Source organism: Varroa destructor, unplaced genomic scaffold, assembly GCF_002443255.2.
Source record: "Varroa destructor unplaced genomic scaffold, Vdes_3.0 BEIS01000007.1, whole genome shotgun sequence".
Lineage (NCBI taxonomy): Eukaryota > Metazoa > Arthropoda > Arachnida > Mesostigmata > Varroidae > Varroa > Varroa destructor.
In genome coordinates this window covers 35,314,353-35,336,459 of record NW_019211460.1, presented here as the reverse complement: position 1 = coordinate 35,336,459, position 22,107 = coordinate 35,314,353, and the positions used below count along the sequence as shown (strand labels likewise).

General features: G+C 40.9%; 1 protein-coding gene across 1 annotated transcript in view; it reads right to left on the bottom strand.

The window, feature by feature from the left end:
* LOC111253761 (Kv channel-interacting protein 4-like) overlaps positions 1–4,800 on the bottom strand; it is a 91,734-nt gene extending 86,934 nt beyond the window's left edge. The window contains exon 1 of the mRNA XM_022813674.2: positions 2,703–4,800. Within this exon, the coding sequence (XP_022669409.1) occupies positions 2,703–3,180 (478 nt within the window). The 5' untranslated portion in view covers positions 3,181–4,800. The remainder of the gene's footprint in view (positions 1–2,702) is intronic.
* Between the last annotated feature and the right edge of the window lie 17,307 nt (positions 4,801–22,107).

Sequence of the window (22,107 nt, the reverse complement as noted above, 5' to 3'; positions counted from 1 at the left end):
TATATATAGATATATACGTAATGCATGTGTAAGTGCCGAAAATTGTAATTTTTTTCCATAAACTGTCCAAGTTAATAGGGCAGATGCTCTTGAACTTCCTGCTGAACTGAAAAAGGTAACTAAGTTTGCTTCGGTGTAACGTATCGTGAATACTCCACAATGGCCGTAGTAAACCCTTCGCCCTGAATGATGCAAATAAACATCATTTGAAACCTGTGTAACGTACGAGTAAGGTTGATTCCGCCAGCTACATGAATCCGCTAAATTCTCTATGGACACTAATGTGATACTGTCCGTAATCATAAGTAGGTTAGTCTGAAGCTACCGTATACTAGGCCTTCTATGGACTAAAACACTCAATTTATAACTAGTTTTGAACGTAGGAAAGCTTATATATAAATAACCCGTTTTTCGTTACAGCAAGGATAGCTCTCGTTCCTTCACTTTGGTGGACTCTTTCATATTTGTTTCTATCGAAACCCACTGTTTCGTTAGTATAACCTGTTTGTATATATAGAAGGGCTGCGCTCGGATGCTTTGTTGCTTATCTGTATTTTTTATAATAGCAACATTTCATAGTAGCTTACTTTGACTAATTATCGCCGAACGAGTGTAGGCCGAAAATAATCTGTATACTTTTTCTTTTCGTTTTATACATATATCTACAAAAGCAAACTTTCTATTGCCAGTCATCATTACCCACTTTATTCTGGTCATTTTTCTCATTTCTACGCTAGCAAAATTACGTTCCTATGCGATCTAGCGGACAGAACTAATTCTGCATATTTTGTTATAGCTCTTTTTAGTAAAAAATAATGTCAATATTATGTTTACAAAGGCTCATTTTTCATGTCCTAACAGCACCTAAAATTTTGTAGGGCTTGAAAGCCCTATAAAATTTTATCAGTTCTCTTTTTAGTGGAGTACGATTCATTCTTTGTTTAATAAGTACAGAATGGGATCGTGTTTTGTTTTTCTTTTCATGTGCAGCTTATTTTTGGATGTCTATAAAAGTTTATAATGTCACTTAAACTCATAACAATGTTTGTTTCTTTCCCATGTAAACACGAACCATTGCTTTGGTGTTCTAGTAATTGAATTCGTTGACTGGTAAAAGAAGATGATATACACAGTATTATGATTTATCTCACGATTTTAATATTAATATTCCATATAACCATGTCTAGGCACCGTAGATCAGTTATCTGATGAGCACAAGGTTATCATAGCCAAAATAATTAGAGTTATGTACTAAAAACAGCAACTTCCAAACTCGCGGAGATTTTCCTCCAGGAAACCCCTCAGGCTACGAGGCCGTCTATGGAGGTAGCAGCTGCAGCAGCAGTAATAGTTGAATATCCTAAGCTACTAGTCCTAGTAGTAGTAGTATGGTGAGCGGACAAAGGAACGGCAAAGTCATCATCAGAGCTCCAACGCTTCTCTAGCTGGAGCGTTCAGGGAACAGAACCAGCATAGTTGTACAACTGTTTCAGGCCTAGTTCATTCATTCATACTGCTGATGCTGATGCTGCTGCTGCTGCTGCTGTTTGAGTAGCCTGCGCTGCTTCTGCCTCTTTTCTCGTGAGTTATTCTCTTTGGCCAGCAAGTCTATCGTCAAGACCTTTCTTATTATATTAAGCAGGCATTAGGTAGCAAGGTGCCGCTTAGGATAAGGCTGTGGTCTTCTGTTTTAGGTCGCCGCCGTTTCCACCACTGCTAGGGTGTGCCATTATTGTTATGAGAGCCAGCCACCATCACGAAGAAGTTAGATGGGCAAAAGAGTGAAAGAGGGAGACTTCGAGATGCTTGAAATGGAAGAATGTCTCCAGAAGTCCCGTAAAGCCACGTACTATAAACGTCATAGCGATAGTAACGTTTCTTCCTTTCTTTATTGCATCAGCATTGCAGCTACTATTATTGCAACTCGAGAGCTAGGAGTGATTAAGCTGCACCCCCAGCGGTTTCGCCTAGTACAAGTGTTCTCACAGATAAGCGTTTATATAAAGGCCGTGTTATATAAGACTGCCGGATTCGGTCCTTAGCGGCACTCACGCATTTTTTTATATGGGGATGATACTCGTACGCACCGACTATTGCGACGTAACGGATAAAGACGCGGCAGATGACCGGGAAGACTTGTGGGTTTTTTTTTTACTACGGATGTCCTGGCACATCCTTTGTCTCGTTGAACAAGAAGACCATAGCCGGCGCCAGGTCCGTAGAAAACACAAACATCCGCATCAACTTGTGCGCCACCTTTTTTCTTGTGGTGGTAGAGGGTAGGCCGCTGGTCGGTCGATGGAATTAGGGCGAACCCCTATCTCAAAAAGCAGGTCTACGAACATCTTGACCTTCTACGTACAGATTAACCGCGTAACAGAAAGGAGATGGTCATTTTGTAGTGTTTGCCTCTAAGTGAACCTAAATATAGCACTTGACTGGAACTGGCTGGAAGGAAAACTACACCGACAGTAACGAAGAGCCTTTCTGCGGCGACTGCTGAAACGACTAACACTTGAGTGTGCTACTATAATCACTAATGCAAATTCCTCTATCATTTGTAGATCGAATAATTGATTTAACTTGTCTGTGCATGCATTATATGCATACGTAAGTACGTATGGTTGTATATCGAATCAAAAGGGGTACAAAATGCGATGGGGAAAATGTGGATTGGTCATTGATGTCTGTATTCGCATTACCTTCAGTGGCCGTGAGTCCCATCCAGGTTTTGCGGACGAAGTTCATAATCCTCTCTACGAGGCTAAGGTGCGGCCTAGAATGTTGCGCCTCGCCCTGTTCCCCAACAGTGCCTTCGGCCAGATCTTTGTCTGAACCGGCCGTTTGGTTCGCATCCGTAGAGAGCCCTCCGCCTGCTCTTCCAGTGTGGGCGCTACTCTGTTCACCTACGGTTGCTACTGCAGATGGATAATGGTGACCGTGAGTTGCGGAGACAGGCTGTTCTATTGTCGGAGTCGTGGGATTTGCGCTGCCCGGCGTCATCGTTGTCGCTTGTGCCTGGACAACTGCCCGACGGCTGGCCAGAAAGACAGAGCCGCTTTGTTGAATCTGACGTTGCCGCTGCGGAGCCGTATGGTGGTGTTGGTGCTGATGTTTGTGGTGCTTATGGCTCCGACCCGAGTCTGAGGACCCATACATTCCCCCGTACATATTGCCCATTTACTAGTGGCCCCTGGCGTTTTGAGTAAGTTCAGTTTAGTTCCACCTGGCGTTTTGCAATTGGTAATTTACTTACTTGCTTGCTCCACGGTAAGAATAGCAGCTGTAGCAGAAGGGCATGTTAAAGGTCAAGGCATATGGATTCCACTCTCGTTCAAGATACCACGATTGGAGCGCACCTTTCGACAGGCCGCAACAGAGAGACGGTCGTACGTGACGATCTCTGCTATTCGTCGTGTAATAAATAGACTGCTCGTTCTTTCGTTCAGGACGAAATGAAAACCGAAAAATTCGATGTGTCGATTCGCGTCGAATGAGAGCGTTGGTTTCAGTCAATTTATTTTTGGCTTATTAGCTGACTGTGTAATACTGCCATGTTGGATTAGTCACAACGTCAAGCCTCTGTGAAATATAATAGCCTTCGCTCTGTACTTTATTTTTTCTTCCGTGTTTTCTTGCGAACAAGTGAACGTTTGTCTGTGACGTGTGTCTGTGCGTATTTATGTCTGCGTATCAAAACAACAATAGCAACAATTGACGCGTGAACAACAATTAAAAAGCATTAAGCAATTGTTCTTGCTACAATTTTACTAGCGAGCCATTTAAGCAGAGAGATGATAAGCGAAGAAGCCTTTGCAATTACATAGACAAAATTTCACTTCGAAGTTAGCTCCTTCAGGTCGTTGATCTTTCCTTTTCGCTCTTTGGTAGACTAGCGTGACGGGAATATTGAACATAAAATAACTAAATGAAATTACAAAATAATAATGAAAATGCTCTGTTCTACATATCTCTTCGGTGTTCAAACGGTAGTGGGAAAACACTTGCACAACACTTCACTACCACGCGAATGAGGCCTCAGGCTGGGTCCGTGAGAGACTAAAGACGCTGGCATCAGTCATCTTTAGGATACGGCGCCTATGCATTATAATTAGTTTTTGAAGGTCGGCTGTTCGCTGCGCACCAAAATCGACCGACCACTTCCTACACTCAGCCCTCGGTTCATTCGCTTAAACGATTCGAAGTAATAAAACTTCTGCACCACTTTGTCAACATGAGCAACGATCTTCAGATCACAGTGTCTAACTGTGAGGCATTAATACTGATAGTAGCAGTTCCTTTATACATTTTGGTGAAGCCAGCGTAGGTTTAGTATAATATTCGATCCGCAAAGGGGCACTTGAATAATCACAGGCACAACAAAGCAGGCACAAATAATGCAGAGACCCAACGAGTACGCAAGGCAGGACTCCTTTCCTTTCGACTACCTGTTTTTTCCGCAGCTGGCCAACGACAATCATTTTACCGTTGAACACAAATTGATGATTAATAGGTGGTGAGTAACTGGTGAGCGTTCAATTTTTAAGATAAGGCGTTTTTCGATGGAGATTAGTTTTGAATACGATAATGTGGCGTGCTGGTACTAAACTATATGGAATTGTTGACTTGTAATCTGCGAGCTACTATTGTTCGTTTGGGCACAAGTGCTTGTATTAGTGGACATAGTAAGGACGACGGGTACTGTGGGGGGCAGTTGACGGCCGGCAAGCCGGCACGCGTTTGTCGAGCGCTTCGCGCGCCCGACCTTTCGACGAGCCAGGCGCCTCTGCTTGCCCCACAACGGATTTGCACTACGCCTCCTTCAAGTCTCTGCGGCTTACATTTGCGGCTGTCTTCGCCACCCCAAAGGGAAAGGGCGAGGGAAAGCCCGACGTGTGAAGGAGGGTACTGACACCCACTTGTTGAGCCCCAAGGCAGGTCTCGCTTTTAACGAGTGGCCAAAATCTGGAAAGTCCACTGGCTACCTGGTAGACTTCCTGGCGCGACGGTCACGCGCCAATCAAACTTAACATCAACCAGCGTCAAGAACACCAAGGCCAAAAAGATTTGACCAACGGTGGTGACGCCCACAGTAAACTATTATTGTTATTACTATTACTTGTTAACGCTACCAGAACCGTTTGATAGAATGCCATCCACGTACTGCTAACAAGTCTGTGCGATGATGTTTTTTTCCGTGTCCTTTGCGTAAGTAGTCGTATTGGAGTGGAGTCAGTGTACTTGTCTGAATGGCAGGTTACGTAAATATTACATACCTTGGATTGACGTGGGAAAATTAAATAAATTTTGATATAGGACAGTAATGAGCGGGCTAGAGCTCGATTTGATTCAAGAATGTAAAAAACAATGCTGTAATTAGTTGACATAGACAGCGTTTTCATTTTCTAACATTGAGACTTATCGGATCGACACATGACTATTTTTTCCGCAAGATCTAGGTAGGTTTCTAGAAAATTCTGCTGTCGACGTAAAAATTACATAGCAATATATGTCACAATTTTCCTATGCTTCTGTGAATTAAATACTAAAAGATCATCATGACGAACTAAATAAACAGATTTAGTAAAAGCGTATGAAGAATTCTTCACAAAGAGCGAATAATGAGAGTTGTGCAACAAAACAAAGTGGCTACGAGGACAAATCGGTTAATTTTTGTTGCTTCACTTTCCTCTTCCGGCCCGTTTCTTACGACGGGGTGAGAATAAAAGGCCTTTGCAAAGCAGGAGTGGATCGTATATTATAGTCACTTTGGATCGTAGCTACCGGGATGTATCGCGAGATTCACGTTGAGAAAATGGGACGCCTCCTTAAAACGTTTGTTTTCTGTCTGTCATAGGGTTTGTGCAACGGAATAGTTAAAGGTAATAGGCTATAGGGGTGCAAGACTGCTATGGTTACGAATGCCCAAAGCAACCTCAGTCGTTCTTGCAAATAGAATGTTTCAATGCGAATGAGTTACCGTACGCTGCCCTTGGCGACTCCGTCAAGCTGTCCCACCCTTCCTACGGATCCATTGTCAGGGCAAAGTGTTGATCCCGGCCCCAATAAGATGATCGGCAATTTAGCGGAGGGCAGAAATACATAGACTTTCGGGCCGATTTCTGTTTTACGCTAATTTGCTTTTTCAGTGGATGAGTGTTGAAGTGCAAAAGCATCGCTCCGCAGTCCCTGTAATGTCGTCCTTACTACTGCATTTTTACTATTATATCCATTTAACTGCCCGCGTTGCATAGTGCCTTTGCTGGTCAAAAAGGGTACATAAAGTATTGCAGCAACTAATTTGCATACAGAAGCCGCTTTGTGTTCCCTTTTGCTGGCTAGAAATACCCCTGGAAAATTGTGGCCGTATTTCGCTTCTCTGGGAAATTCAGCTGAAGCTCTCACGTACTGTAGCTTCCTATCAAAAATGTAATTCGTCATGTGCACAGAAGAGGATTAATATTTCTAGGTGGCAGTTGACTCCACGGAAATGTTTATTTTAGGAAATTTTAGCGCGGAACATTTAAAAACGTTATAGGAAGCTTGCAATGAACCACTTCAACATTAATGGTATCGATACTTCTATTTTGTTTTAGGATCTTTGAATCGGAGGGCATTTTGCTTAAGCCAACACATATATGGACTTAACGTAGGGGAAATACGCAACTTTTTTGCCAATTTATGAATATAGTTTACCTTCCCCTGTTGAGTCTATATTCGAATTGCATATGTAACATTAACCATTTATAGTAGACTTTGTATACATATATACACATATAAAATACTGCTATCTATTCCTGCCTGGTGGATAACTGCACAATGTTGTTGTAGTACCGTCCATATATACCTATAATATTTTGCTGTAAACATACCTACTGCAACAATGTAGTATTGCATGTTGAAAGATATGGAGACATTTAGCCGTCTTACCCAATTTGTCGTTATATCTAGTCTACTGAACTGCGCTCCTAGTTCAAAGCTAAGATTCGAAAAGAAACGTTACTAGCTATTTGAATGGAGGAATATACATAAACGGTTTGTTTATGTAGATTTCTCGCCATCGCATCTGTGATCTTGCAGCTCGGGAGGCCTAACAGGCATGAAAGGTTTTTTTGCAGCTCGATCTCAAAATCTATGCCACTCCTATATTTTCTCTTGGACATAAACGCCAGCAAAGCGCATAGGAAAAAAAAAACTAAGAAGAATAACTAACGCCAATTCATTTAATGAATAAACTTTAGTATTTTATTTTCATATTTGTTTGGCGTTTCCTTCGCGACCGATTACGTGATAAATCCTTGTGTAATCTCCAAAAATTCAGCAACGATGTACTATAAAAAACTTAAACTGAAAACTTTGGAAACATATTGTCGAAGAGAGAGAGACAACCCGCAAAAGTTTGAAGCCACCGGACCCATCGCTGATGTCTCGAGTGGTGCCCGTCAGACAACGGCCACCCACGGCTAGAGTACCAAGTGTTTATAAGTCAAGCGTTTATTATAAATCCCTGAACATCTAGACTTTCTTTTCAACTAAATACATCGGACAAATCTTGGCGGCGTATAATAGAAAAGTTGCGTTTGAAGATACACCAACCAAAATTAGTTAACTAGAAGGATGAGCATAATCATTGCCTGCGGCTTCATGAAATTACTTTGCATAAAAAAGCCAGGGTAAGACATAATTGTCAAGGTGACGCGGTGCGATGAAGTTCATTTCAGGTTCTGAAAATCAGTACTACCGTGTGTATCATATAACAGAGAATTCTTTTCTAAACCTAGAACAGCAGTTGAATCAAGTTAGGGATAGCTATCTCCTGTGAGGGATCTATCATTTTTATGCAACTCTTACGAAACACCTACACCTGCATATACAGCTGGACATCATTTGCCACCGCTTGAACAATAGTAAAGTAATAATGTCTTCTTAGTTGAAAAGGATAGAGTGTCGTTATTCTGCGCATTAGCGATACGTACATTTCTGAACGAGGACTTCTCAAACAAATGAACAGGTCGTATAAAAAGCCAGCCGCGGGCACCGGATCTCACGTCAATTGACTTCTTATTTTTGGATGTCGATAAAGGAAGGTACTTCACGTAAAAATCATTCATCAGGTCTGAAATGGTACATCAAGGAAGGGCTCTAGGCAAGCGTTTGCTTAAGTATAAGCAACAAGCTGCAAGAATGCGTAAATAATGAAGGTCATCAATGTGAACATTTCAATTTCAATTCTTCTGAAAGACACATTTTAATTACCACAATAGTCTTGTGTTGTCTTTTAGACGTATACGGACCCTATAAGCTTCACAGGAATATAAAGATTGTAACGATGCCCCGATACAATGACTTCACAGTCATACAATTACATTTAGTACTTTGCGTATCACGTCATGTCACGCTACCAGTTGGAAAACAGATCCGCCTAAACTATCAAGATATTTTATTCAAGCTCCCTCTAGATTTCTGTCCGATCTTGTCTTCTGTCCGAACGCCTAGAACAGTCTACCAGCTCTATATTTGAGCCTTGATTAAAAGTAGAAAAATTAGCCATATGGGTGTGTGTGCATTCGCCAAAAAGAAGCATTAGTGAACATTCGATTTCGTAAGCACGGTCACCGTTGCTTGTTAGACGTATTTTCTGTATTTAGGTGCCTAACAGAGCCGTAATTTGGTCTTAACTATAGCTTGTTGAAACAAGTTGCGAACAGACTACTCCAAAACTGTTTTAGATAGACTGTACTTTCATTTCGTTCATATAAGAATCTGACAAGAAAGCCCTTAGGGCAACCAATCTGGCAGTAGATAGTGATAGACATTTAATCGGCTTGTGATCATCTATGTGCTTCACAATGCCGACAGCTGCTTCTTTTCGCGTTTTGGATGGCTTCTTGGGTGTCTCAAATACAACGGAAAAGTCACCACCCGCATGGTATCCTACACGGCTACGAACTCGATTGCCTTTGTGTATTTTGCCAGATGTAGCAAATACTTCTTGCTAAGATCGGCCATGTGATAGGCAATAGATGTTAGTACGCAGAATGTTACGAGTTAGAGAAAAGCGGGTTACTTTAATGGCAACAGACTACACGGCGACACAAATACTAGAGACAACTTTGCGTGGTCTCATTTAATTATTATCAACGTTTAAATATTCTAGATAATTTGTTGGCGTAGGGGTAGGCTATCGCTTGTCTGTGAGAGAATAGACCCGCTATAACTAAATGAATTTGCCCAATTACAATCACAGACAACACCAGCGGCGCTACCGTTAACGACTGACTACGCTTGTTATGTGCTGGTGTCGTTTTACCCTGTCACAGCCTCTACCGAGGAGGTAGTTGGCGTTCGTATGCGCTGGGTGCCGCACACGAATGCCGGCCACCGGCCGATGACCGTCTGCGAGAGGCTGGTAACAATAAGACCTTCGGGGAAAAGTGGCCTGAACACTAGAGATAAGGAGGCCCATTGTGCTCATCGTGTTGGGCTGTAAACAGATGGATCGAGAGGGAAGGAAGCTTTGAACGTTTCCACGTCCAGAAACGTCCAGAAAATAACAGAGGAACTCGAAAGGACCGAGTCGCGGATCAATCACGTTTTGCTGCTTTTATGTAAGCTTTTCTGCTAACCTCGAGCGAAGCCATTCGAAGCCGCTGGCCTGCAAACCGAAGTGCCGCGGCAGTCCAATAGGGAAACACATGTCAAGAACACGCAAATCAATTCCATTCATTAAAGGCTAATCTAAAGAAAAAAGTTAAAGGACAGATGCGGGGGTAATCAGGAATGACAGAAGATAATTGAACAAAAAGAAAATGGAATGGGAGACGTAAATTCGCAAGAGTGAGAATGAGATAACAAGTAGACTGAATAGAAGCGACGATAAGAAAATTCTAAAAACCCCCACTGGAAAAGCAGGAATATATACATGACGTGTATAAACCTGTTGATCGATGCCCCTAAAAATTATTTTTAAAGACCAGTAGAGAGCTAATCGACGTCAACTGAAGTGTAAGCAGTAACGCCATACGTGGATAGTGTTTAATATCAGAAGTATTATATTGCGGTTTGTATAGCCCGGGCTATCGTTGTACAAATATTTGCATTTATTCAGCTTAAGTATTACTACACGCGTTCTGAAACTGGGGTGATGGTGTACTTTTGAGTTTTCTGAATGTTTTCACTGGCTGAGTATATCCTTTACGTTACATGACCGCACGGTTTCGTAGCTACCTATAATAGCAAGCAAATCAAACGACACAAACTAACCTAATTAAAAAAACAGTCATGTCTTCTCCTCTGTTCGGTCCTTAGCTACCGCCATAGTCGCCGTTGCCGTCATTGGGGTCGCAATTCGGTCACGCCCTACAACAGAATACTTGTACCTTCTCGTCCTTTCAGAACACAATGCCGAACTACAGTATGGTAAAAACACCTGATTCGATTCTTATGAATTTCCTCTAAGAATTCGTTTACGGCTACCTCAGCCTGTGCTTCACACAGGCCACTTTGACATACCGGGAGTCGGACGCTTGACAGCAATGGGCACCATATATTTTAAAAAGTAGTGTCTGTAAAGATTAATTATGAAAAGTAGTTTAGAAGTATACAGAGGTCAGTATATATAATATTTATATTTCCTTCTGGCAAAATATCCCTGTTGAAGCCTAAACATCTAAACCACAACACCCAACATATCTTTAAAAAAAATAAGTAATTTAATAAAAATTAATTTGTGAGATGTTTTCTCTAGGTTCCGGACCTCTCCATGCATCTTTTTTTTAGTCTCTTAAAATATACGAAGTGAATAAAAAAAATGCAAATAAAAACACTGCGGGAATTCATCGAAGACTGGGAAAAAAGCGTTGAACAAAATCACTGCGTGTGGAAGATATAGATGTCTCGGGAACGGAGATTAGAGGCTTGAAAACCGACGAGAGGGTGACTCAAAATCAGGGCCTGAAGAACAAAAACGCATTGCCACATTCGTGGAGGCTTTGCACAAAAGCAGAGACTGTGGCCTAAGGGCTATCACAATCAAAATTGGCATTTCACATATAGCGTGTGATAAATTTATAACTCACATATTGAAAATGCGGAAACTGTAAAAATTGGTGCCTCGTAAATTGACTTTAGACCATTTGGAAATACGTGTGGTGTGTTTCACGTGTTATTGTCAGAAATTTAAGGAATAAAAAAAAAGCCGCTTGGAGCATAAGATCGCCATAGAGAAGGCATAGCTTAATCCCTATTGCCAGCGAGGCGAGAGAATGGCGCCATACTAGGGAAAAATTGAATAGGGTGACTGTATTGAGTAGGTTCGCACATCACGTGACGGCAGTATTTGCAACGGATACCAAAATCATCTCTTGTCTTGTGTATCTCGAGTCCCAAAAGAGACTTATGGATGGTTGGTACGGTAATTGAGAGCGCGCAGTTGAAGATAGCGCCGCTTGTCGCCGTGTCTTGAGTACATCCTAGATTAAGCAAAGGAATATCCAACGTTGTCTTCAACTCACCTATTGTTTTGGTCTAAATTCGTATCATTATAGGCCTTAAAAGGGGCAACTGGTGTACGAGCATATTCCGGTATCGATTCACTTCGAGAAGCCATCGGAAGAGACATTACATGTAGGATCACTAATAGCAAGTATTGCGGCTGTCTAGAAACTGTCAGAGCACTGGAGCAAGTGTGTAACCAGAGAGTGCCTCTAACGCATGTCAAAAATGGTCGCCCCACCCCAAGTAGTTCAAAAATTATTGTGCTTTAAAGTCCGGCGGCCCCTTTCGCGCGAGACACAATCAGCTCGAGACTCGAAGCGAACTACTAGTATGGCATTCGCACGCGACGAGGAAGCGTGTCTTTAAGGGGACAGAGCTCTTTGCTTTGTTTGGTGCCCACTTGTAGGAAGTGGTCCTATTGTGAAGTTTGTTATTCATCGTAAAAGACAATCGAACTACCCCATATTGAGTCTCTGAGCTCGAAGGCAAAAAGAACAGATTGTCAACACAGTCAGCAATTAACAATTCACTATTATTATACCCATTCCGGTCTGCATGCTGCAGTCAATAGCACCCGTCACAGCGACCTTGCTCGTTAACGTTTTCGATACACTAAGCTGAAGGACTCGCTATTTGCTGCTTGGAGTACTATAGTACTCTAAAAGACTATTTGCATTTCTCACGCGCGGCATGCCCATAAAAGCGATCGAATCAAGGACCAGGTCGGCGAAAGCGATATGTAAAAACAAGTATGAATAGCAGCGCTAATTGCTGTTTCTGAATCAACGATCGCCGGAATAGGTAGGCTTGAATGACTTCCGGGTGTACTTATTAGTGCTTTTGTGTGCCTGCTTGTCCTTTCACTAGTGTTACTGCACGATACAGGACTTTTTGTTTGACGATACGCGAGATTCTACAGCCGATACACATAAATAAGAAACAGTGAAATGCATATACACTCAGCACTTGTTCTGACATACATAATCGCACGGTTCGTGCAGACACAGTCAACGTCATTTGGTTATGGCCTTTTAAGAAATAAAAACAAAGTCACTATTACTATATGAACTACCAAAGTAATCACTCAGAATCACTATAGCTTCTCTGCAGAAACATTGTTCTCGTTTTAGAGAATTAAAATAATAGGAACTGCAAAAAAAGCAAAAAGAATGACGGAGAAGAAAACGCTTGAACAGACAGTAAATATCTTTATTGGTATACATAAGTTCATCTGTACATACGCTCGTTCGTTCATGGTTACCCTTAACCAATAACAGAATGAACGATGGTGACCGATGGTTAGGAGCGAACCGAAGTCCCTTCGGTCTATTAGCCTGTTGCGGAATAAAGCTTAGATACCTCAGGGCCTAGTCACAATATCCAAGGCTCACCCAGGCTGGCCAGCAATCTATTGGATTGACTACACGTTTACTACCGTTAATAATAAACAGCAGACAACAGACAATGGACTGTGGCAATGCTGGTTCCGATACATCGTGTACTTTAAATATGACAAATCGGGATCGGGGGCATTACTTTTCCTTCTGTATACCCTTTGCAAAACTTTTATCGGTATGTACCGATACAAAACTCTGCCTTCTAACATTGTCGGTGCTGCCACCGAAGACGACGGCGGCCTCGCGTGGTTTGTTTCTGTCGCAGTCGAAACGAAGAGGTTCAACTTCGATGGCGCAGGCAGCCGGCAGTTGGTAGCGTTGTCAACGGATGGACGACTGACTAACTCGTTGAAGCCGGTTGATTCAGATCGTACGTCCTATAAACCAACATACCCTCTGCAGTACTCCTGAGTTCAAATTTAATTTTGATCGATGCTAAACCAGTGTAGTGTTAACGATTATTTTCTCAAGGAAGTCTAACAAACGCGTCTCACAATGATCGCCCCGAAGACACGAACTTATCATTCTCAGTTGCACTTAATTAAAAGTGTAAAAAGTGACATAAGTCCTCGGTTTTATCTGCGTATTTCAACAACAGTTTGGCACACTGTCTGAGATTAGTCAGCTACTGCTTTATCGCTATATTAATATGATGATACTTATGAGACCCCAGCAAAAATTTTACTACGATTCAAAAATGTGTGTGGTTTTCGGAAGAATAGCAGACCTACATTATAGTAGAATCGCATGAAATGTTGCCTTTCAAATTTTTCATTTCAGCAATTGAAGTTGTATTGTTGTCTTCCACAAGACAAAGGTTGAAGTAGTTGTAAAGAGGGGGGTTAGATATGGCTGGCCGTTGTTAAATATTCTGCACATTGAATTCGACACGAAATGTAGGAAGGATTATAGTAGCTTAAGCTAAACTCAAACTGTAGTCTCTGTAGCTAAATACAGCAAGCATAGTGTATATCCCAGCTTAAGCTCAATTTTGCTTCATAAGGTCTTGGGTTTTTATAGCGCGTAGTTTCCAACCCCGAGGTGATTTTATCATAATGGAAAAATTCGAAGAATTGCGTCAGCATAAGAGCGTATTTTTGTTTACTTCTGGTTTGATAGACCCGACCCACCATAAAGTAATAATGGCGATAATGCCGTGGCTTGTGGTTGACTCGTATACTGTAGGGCATTTACCAATATGTATTCATTCATCCTTGGAACGTACTTTGTCTGCTCTTGTCAGGACGCTACCGTTCCTGTTCTCACATAAGCAACCTTGCCATTTTCAGTTTTCCATTCACGCGAGCCGGCGTGTGACTGGCTAGCCTTGTGTCGTTCTCCTTTTATTTTTCTTGCAGCCTCTTATTCTTACAATGTATTGTCGGCTTTCCCCACGACAAAACTTGATTTATGCAGTTGGATCTTGGGAACGAGAGGCATTCCCACGGCGATGAATCTGCCAGAGCTACTAGGTATCGTTTCTTATTATAGGCAACGAAAAGGCCGATTGACACAGAGCAGCAACTTCCAATCGTGATGTACAATGAGACGCCTGCGAGTTACTTTGCCTCGTAGTAGCAGACGACAGAAAAAAAGCAAGCAGCAATTATTTCTTCATTGGCAGGTACAGTTTGGCAAACTTTTATGTTATATTGTTTGAACTTCTATTTGAACTACTAATCTGCCTTGTGCTAAGTCGTAGCGTAAAACAGCGTTACTGACAATAGCAACAGCTGACACATTGATATGATTTATTGTAATAGCGGGTCGCAAACGCAGGAGGATGATGGTGATGATACCAAAAGTTGTATCAAACGGGCAAAAAGGAAAATCCAAATGAGAACAAAGCGAAAGGGAGCTTCCACAACTCTTACACACTCGACATAGATTTTAAATTATACCGCGCAAGACGTTGACCAATTGCAATTTGTCTTTTGCGACACTTCGCGGCAGCCCTCCATTTAAAGTATCTGCGGACTGAGAAAAATTCGGCTTTCAACATTGCCAGCCTCGTCTTTTCTGCCATTACAGGGCGGAACCTTGGTGGCAACTACTTAATTAAAACAATGCTGCATCCAATTGACAGACGACTGAGATATAACAATAGTTAAGTTCTTCAACAATTTAACCGGTGGTTGTCACTACTCATCTACCTCAAGCTGACGCTCCCTACACTAGGGGCTCGAAATTTATTCGTTTCGTTCGAGACACATTTTTTTGCTCAGTGTATTAGAGATAATAGATCATTTGAAATGTCCTGCCGTATGGGTAGATGCCAGGTAGATATAGACTGATTTCATCCTCTCTACACTCTTATGTTAGTTAATAATGCAAGGTTGAATGATGGCGAAAAAAAAAAATAGAGAAACAAAAGAGAGTCACTTCAAGGATGGAAGAAGTATGTTTCATTGAACGTGTATGGGTAGCAGATCAGTGTTGTCCTCGTCTCCGGTACTTATGGTATCGTTCGTGCCATACATATGTCGCACTGCTAGATGCTAGGGCGTTCATAGAGTCATCGTGGAAGCTTAGTGGGCAACGTATTTGTCTGCCAATCTTGAAAATTCGCGCATAGACACACTTTGTGTCGTGCTGGCAGCCAGCCGTCTGATGAAACGTCGAACGGCGACACCAGATGTAAAACTTGAAACATAGAAACAAACGGCTTCGCGCGAAGTTCTGTCAAACATTTTCGCTAAGGCAAACTGTTTTTTAAAAATTCGCGTTTTTGAGATGGGCTTTCTGGAAAAGGGCACCAACTACGCTTCTAGAGGAGTAAACGTTTGATCTGTCAGTGATTTCTTATACAGCACAATTTCCTTTACTAGTCGAGCCGCTTGATCTAATGTTTTTTTAACGTTTTTCGACTTAGATTCGTTCGAATTAGATTCGTGATAGATGTGCGCAGAGAGGCGCTTCTTGTTTATTCCATGCAACGTTGCCGATCCGCTATGAAATTAGTGAATGTCATTAGTTAGTATAGCTTATTGTCCTGACACCTATTATAACAGTAACAAACAATTAAACCGGCCTTTTTGAAAATGGGCTAAAAGTTGTGCGCATGAGTATCTTATCAAATGCCATATACCACCATTCCTACTGCAGAGGATTTTTTGTCTTTTGCAAAGCTTGTTAATTTCTAGACGAAGAACCCGGTTAGTTAAAGACAAATAATAGACAGATAGATGCACGAGCCTCGAAATAGTGCAGCGGGAATGCTATAACTATAGCCGCCTCTAAATATTCCTAATACAGTGTTAAACGAATCGACATGTTTATATTGTTAATAACACACCTACAGCGAATCGGTAATATTTTAGGCGATTTCGGGGCCACGATTTCGTTGAGTTAATTCGAGTAAACATATTATCCAAGTTAATTAGTCCCGAAGCTCAGTGTGACACTTGTCAGTAACTTTACTATGAAATAATGTTATCCTAAAGCCGAGTTAATTGTACCACCTAAATACTTTTAAAAATTTTTATAACGATCTGTGTTTGGCATCTTCGTCAATGGTCAAATAAGGCATAACGTGGAAAAATGGAGATCAACTTTTGCGTCTTGCATTTGATAAGAGAAAATCAAGGAAAGCACAGTATGTGTATCCCATATAGGCTAAGGCGCACTCGATCACACAGCCGCTAACAAGGAGTGGAAGGCCTTGATGTCACTTCATTTGATAAAACAACTGTCTTTTATTACAAGTTACAGACCTATTTTGTATATTGAAATAGCACATTGTGTGCATGTACCGTGCTCAGTGGCTCTGGTCATATATTCTGCTCTAAGAAAAGGTTCGCGATTGAGTAATGAAAAGGCAATACAGGCGTCGATTTGGCTGGGCTTAACCTCACTTCTAGATATGTAAACGTTTGAAACGAAAAGTTTACGCAGAAACATGCGTCTACGGGTTTTTTTTTTTTGTTATTGATGGAACTAACAGATAGCGCAAGAGGGACGTCCATTAAAGTTCGGTCCGAAGCTTTCCAGGAAGCCTATTCATAAGTTTGCACAGCCATGCTCCATCCAGAAGAAGTGAAAAATAGCCGCTTTAGGTTTTGGAAGGTTGTCCAAATACGCGTACCTGTTACGTTGCTTAGAGTGAAACCTGACCAATAATCTCGTATTTCAAAGTGGCACTATTTTATAACGGTGGAACACTCCGCGTTTTGCTCTTCTCTTGTATTCAAGATGCGTTCATGCTTCTTGAAATCTGAGGCGGTCTGTTTAGATGTAGTCACTCAGGCTTCATAGGAAGTCGAAAAACTACAGTGGTTCGGGAATAAAAGTTCCATCTTGGAACTGCTCGTCGTGCTATTGCCACGACTATGGCCAAAGTGTGCTATCAGTGATAAAAAGACCCCGTGTTAGGCAGCCAAGGACCCTTTGATGAATAGAGGTAAATAGCTTCTATTGCACGACCACGCTCGACCTCACACTGCAAGAATCACTGTGGGAAAAATGAAAGGTTTATAGTTTAATTGAAGGTTTATAGTTATAGAAAGCGTTCTATTCATCATGATACTCGTCACGTATTACTTTTTTTTCGAACTAACTGATAACCTCTTAGCAGAAATGTTATCTAGATCTCAACGTAATTTCGAAGTTGTATTTCGGAACCTTATAGATTCTTACAGCGTTTACAGTAGCCAAAATGAACAAGTTACCATCCAATAGTAGAAGACAACGATAATATTAATGCATACTGTGACTGAAAACAAGTAAATCTGTGCAAAAAGTTGGAAAAGTTAACTGTGTCACGTTTCATATTGAACCACTTAATATCTCTTAGATCGGGCAATACCACCAGCGGTTTTTTCAAAAATCCCACTTCCCTTGAGATGTTGCCTATTTCTGACATGGAGTTCTTCTCTCGCAGGCGCTTGTCCTGCCCTTCCAGTGCGTTTTCAAACACCTTCGAAATCAAAATGCTGTCGAAACAGCCTGGAACATCTGCCTTATGCCTATCACTGAAAGGACTATTTGAGGGTGGTTTGCCAAGTTTGAAAACGGGATCTTAGGCCACGCCTTCCGCTCTGGTGTACCGTCTCAATTTAGTGACGATGATGTAAAGGTACTTTAGGACTTGAAGATTGGACGGAAAACGGGCTTCAACCACAATATCAACTCTAACTGTTATAGGCGGTTTGGGTTTAGCGATATTGAGCGTGACAAACGTAGTGACAAACAGACAAAAAAGACAAACAAAGAGCACTTCTTTTTATAGTGGAATTATGCATGAACTACTCTAACCCATACGACCAAAATTCTAGTGTATACATCGTATCAGGTAGTTGTTCAAATATCATAATTTGTTTTTGCTTCTGTAATGCTTCAGTCATTTCCAATAGCAAACAGGCAAAGCATAGAAACAGATTCTGCTTATTTGTTAATGCCAAATGTATTTATTTATTATGAATGGTAAAAAAAGGAATGACTTTTGTTTTAGAAATATACGCAATAAACAGAGTAATGGATCATGCACCAACATACTGAAAGTTGAACTAAATCAATGAGACTAAATCTGCTGCCATCAAATTAAAACTGAAGAATTTTACCAGACTAAAGCGTTCTGGTTTCGAGCAACTGTGAGGTCTTCATAAGAGATTCGATTCAGGGTGACGTCTTCTGGTAACACCGTCTTGATAGCTTTTTACTGTATTTGTCATTCTCTGAGGTGTCTTCCAAGATCTGGATTATTCGAGGCAATAAGTTAAAACTAATCAAAAAAAACTACGTTCGTCGTTTCGGGGAGAGGCTTTGGCCCGTATTCTTCCACAAATTATGTTCAGTTGAGAAGCTTCATAATTTATAAGTAAGCCGTGCCTATTATAGAATATCAGATGTTTATTTAAATGGTCATATTATGCTACCTTATGATGTGTTAATGTTGCTATTTATTTTTCATTTCCAAAAATTGCCTATGAATGTTGTACACGTTTGAAGAAATCTAAATATTTTTCGAAGAATTTATAAATCGTAACTAAGAATGTGATCGATGAAGCAAAAGTGACTTTTAGTTTATCTACAAATAACTGCGAAAAGTGAGATTTTGGCATTGGTAATTTCTAAGAAGAACCTATGGAGCACCTTGGAATAACTTAGATCTTTTGTCATTGTCTACCTATTAAATTCTAGTGTATTCAGGCTGTGTAATCAGATGTAAAAGACTACAGGTTAGTAGGGATATACAGTTAAGCTAATCAACACCATCAGCCCGGGTAATTCCCGCATAAATTGAAAAATAGAGGCCAACATAGAGTATATTGTTTTTTTTTAGTAGCAGTTTAGAAACCTAGGACACCCTTAACCATAAATTTATACTTTGGTGACGCAGCCTAGAAAATGTTGTCTTGCTAAGAATTATTCTTCGTGTGCATTAACCTGCAATAACGGGGCTAAAGTTTAGAACTAAAAAATATGTTATCTAAAAAATATGAAGATATATTGTTCGAGACACGGAAGACGCCTTAGCTGGTGAGTTTACCGTAACCGTTAAATTATATGATCGTCTCGCAGCAGGTAAATTCTATCGGCAAATGCAACCCATTTTTTTCTAGTCGTAGCGTGCATCGTTGTAGAATAAACAATTTGAAAAAATTCTTCAAAAATTCCTAAATTGTTTACAGCTTATTTATTTTTGTGCTACAAATAATTGTATCTAAATGCTTCTCTTTGGCAAATTATACCATATTTTATCAAGATGACCATTGAAATAATTAGAGTTAGCTGAAAAAGAAGCACACCCCCGAAATGTCAATTCGGTAGAACGCTGCCAGCTTACTAGATGATAGAAGACGTTTATCAACAAGTTGGATAATTCGGCTATCTCTACAACACCGTTAAGCTTTTTGTGGAGCAGGCAGAGGCAACCGACCAATCTGTTTGAATACGGATGATGAAGTTGATCCGATAATGATGAGACAAAGATTTGAGAAATGGACTAAAATCATGTTGAACATACAAACAGGGCCTGATTACGTAGTATATTTATTATACTATTATGCTTGTAGTGCGTCGAATCTAATCATAATAAGAGATTAGATGTACAGTATTAGCAGTTATGGATAAAAATTAAGTCCCTGTAAGTTTTATACACTAAAAGCTTTAGGAGAATTTTGCTGGCCTAATGAATTCGGTAAGTTTAATGGCGACAGAGTAAGGGTATGTTATATAGTTAACTCGCGCGTTCACGCCATATAGCTTTAGAAAACGGTAAAGCTAACTTTAGATAGCTCACAAATATCGGCTAATATTTCTTATAAAAAAGGGATTGCTGTTAATGCCTAAAGGACTGTGTCGTGTCAATGCAATCGTACCTATTCAGGATTCGGTCCCTTTTTTTTGTAATTGTTTTTCGTATCGTAACTCCAAATATGGATATTTATTACCCGGCATGATATCCGACATTGTAAGGATACCCACAAAAGTGAACTAATGAGAAAAAATAAGTTCAGTTAAACTTAAATTTAATTTTGTATATCCCTTTGTTTAACATAGTCCACTAGAAAAAGGTAGTGCGTAACTCGGTACATCCCGTGTACGTTACCCGCAAAAGTAAACCCAATTCATATATATATATATAGCGCTGGCTTAAAATGGGCCTATGCAACTGCATACCCACACAGGTACCTTTTCAGCGCGGAGCGCCGAAAAGCTTGCTGGCTAGGACCTACTAGAAGTATTTAGTTGGCTTGCTTAGAAGTAATCTTGAACTACAAACACAAACATTAACAACAGAAAAACGCCGTAGCACTAGTATATATTCATAGATGGTTTCATGCACTACAGAAGTACAGGACTATGTGGTTTTTTGAATGTGCTATTGCGCGTCCTTTCGTTGATCGTCCGCTTGGAGAGATTACAGTGACATTCGTATCATAGCTGAAAAAATGTAATAAAAATCAACTTGAGATAACAGTTATACGTCTATTGCTCGGATACGTACAAATGAGACGTCCCTTCTCGTAATCTAGCTCTATTTAGTAGCCGGTTTTATTAAGACTAATATATATTACTATTGCTATTAATACTTCTGCTAACGGTTACAGATCGAGCAAACTCGTTTTTTAAATCGATTATAGTCAATGTCTTTATGCATATTGTCCTTAAGATAGTTCCTGTATAAAGTGCAACACCGTGACCAGCGCTAAAAAAGCGCTTGGTAATGCGGTATTTCGTTGCACTTAATATTCTCCTCGACTTTTCCAAGTTTCCGCAAATCCAGTAGTATTTTTCGCGGCAGGCAGGCAGGCATACAGCCTGTAACCTCTTAGGATATTGGCAGGGCTATCAAAGGGCATTGGCGTTCAAAAGGATAAGATAGGCAAGCGCCAAATCGCCTTTATCAACGGTACGCTTCCATGTTCCGTATACGTCTAGCCATAGCTCTCGCTGCTGCGTTCAGCGCATTCTGTACACTCGACTGCACAGTATTTGAGATGGAAAATACCTGTGCGTGTGAAAGCGAATCGAATAGCTCCGAACGTATGTATCTGCTCCTGCATCCGGTGAGCTGTTCTTGTATGCTTAGGAAGGAAAAATTGTTCGGCTATATTACCATCTTGGCCTATACAGCTCATGCAAAAACCGGTGCTTACTATGCCTATCCAAATCTAATATTGGAGCACAGAAGAAGCTGATTTAGAAAACGGATTGCGGGTCACATCTACCTTGAGCATTGCTTCTATTCAGCTTTTTCCAATGACAGTTCTCCATATCAAGGCCGATGCAAACATGAAACAGCCGGCGCTTGTGTCTAGGAACTATCCACTTCCTGTATATATGGCGATCTAAGTAAATCATAACCCATATATTACGCGGATAGCTAGACATAGCTTAGGGTCGAGCTATACAAAAAAAATTATGCGACAATCTACGTGTCTGCATTAGATTGCTTAGCTACATTGCCCAGCCTTCGATGCTAGTTCAGTGAGTAGAGATAGCTTAGTTGAGCATATGCCAATGTCAGGTACGAACAGCTAAAGTTACTGTCGTGCCAATTGTCTCGGCCTGCTCCTTTATGTCCTGCGTAGTTCGCAGCGAACCGCTGACTAGACAGGCAATCGTGTGACAGGTTCTCACTTGTGGCGCTGCTTGGACTAATTCAATTATAATACAAGCCTCTATTATGATCGCAGGAAGTTCTGTTAAATACAGATTCACCAATTCAAGTTGAAGAAAGGCATCGCATTATCAAGAGTCATTTCTACAG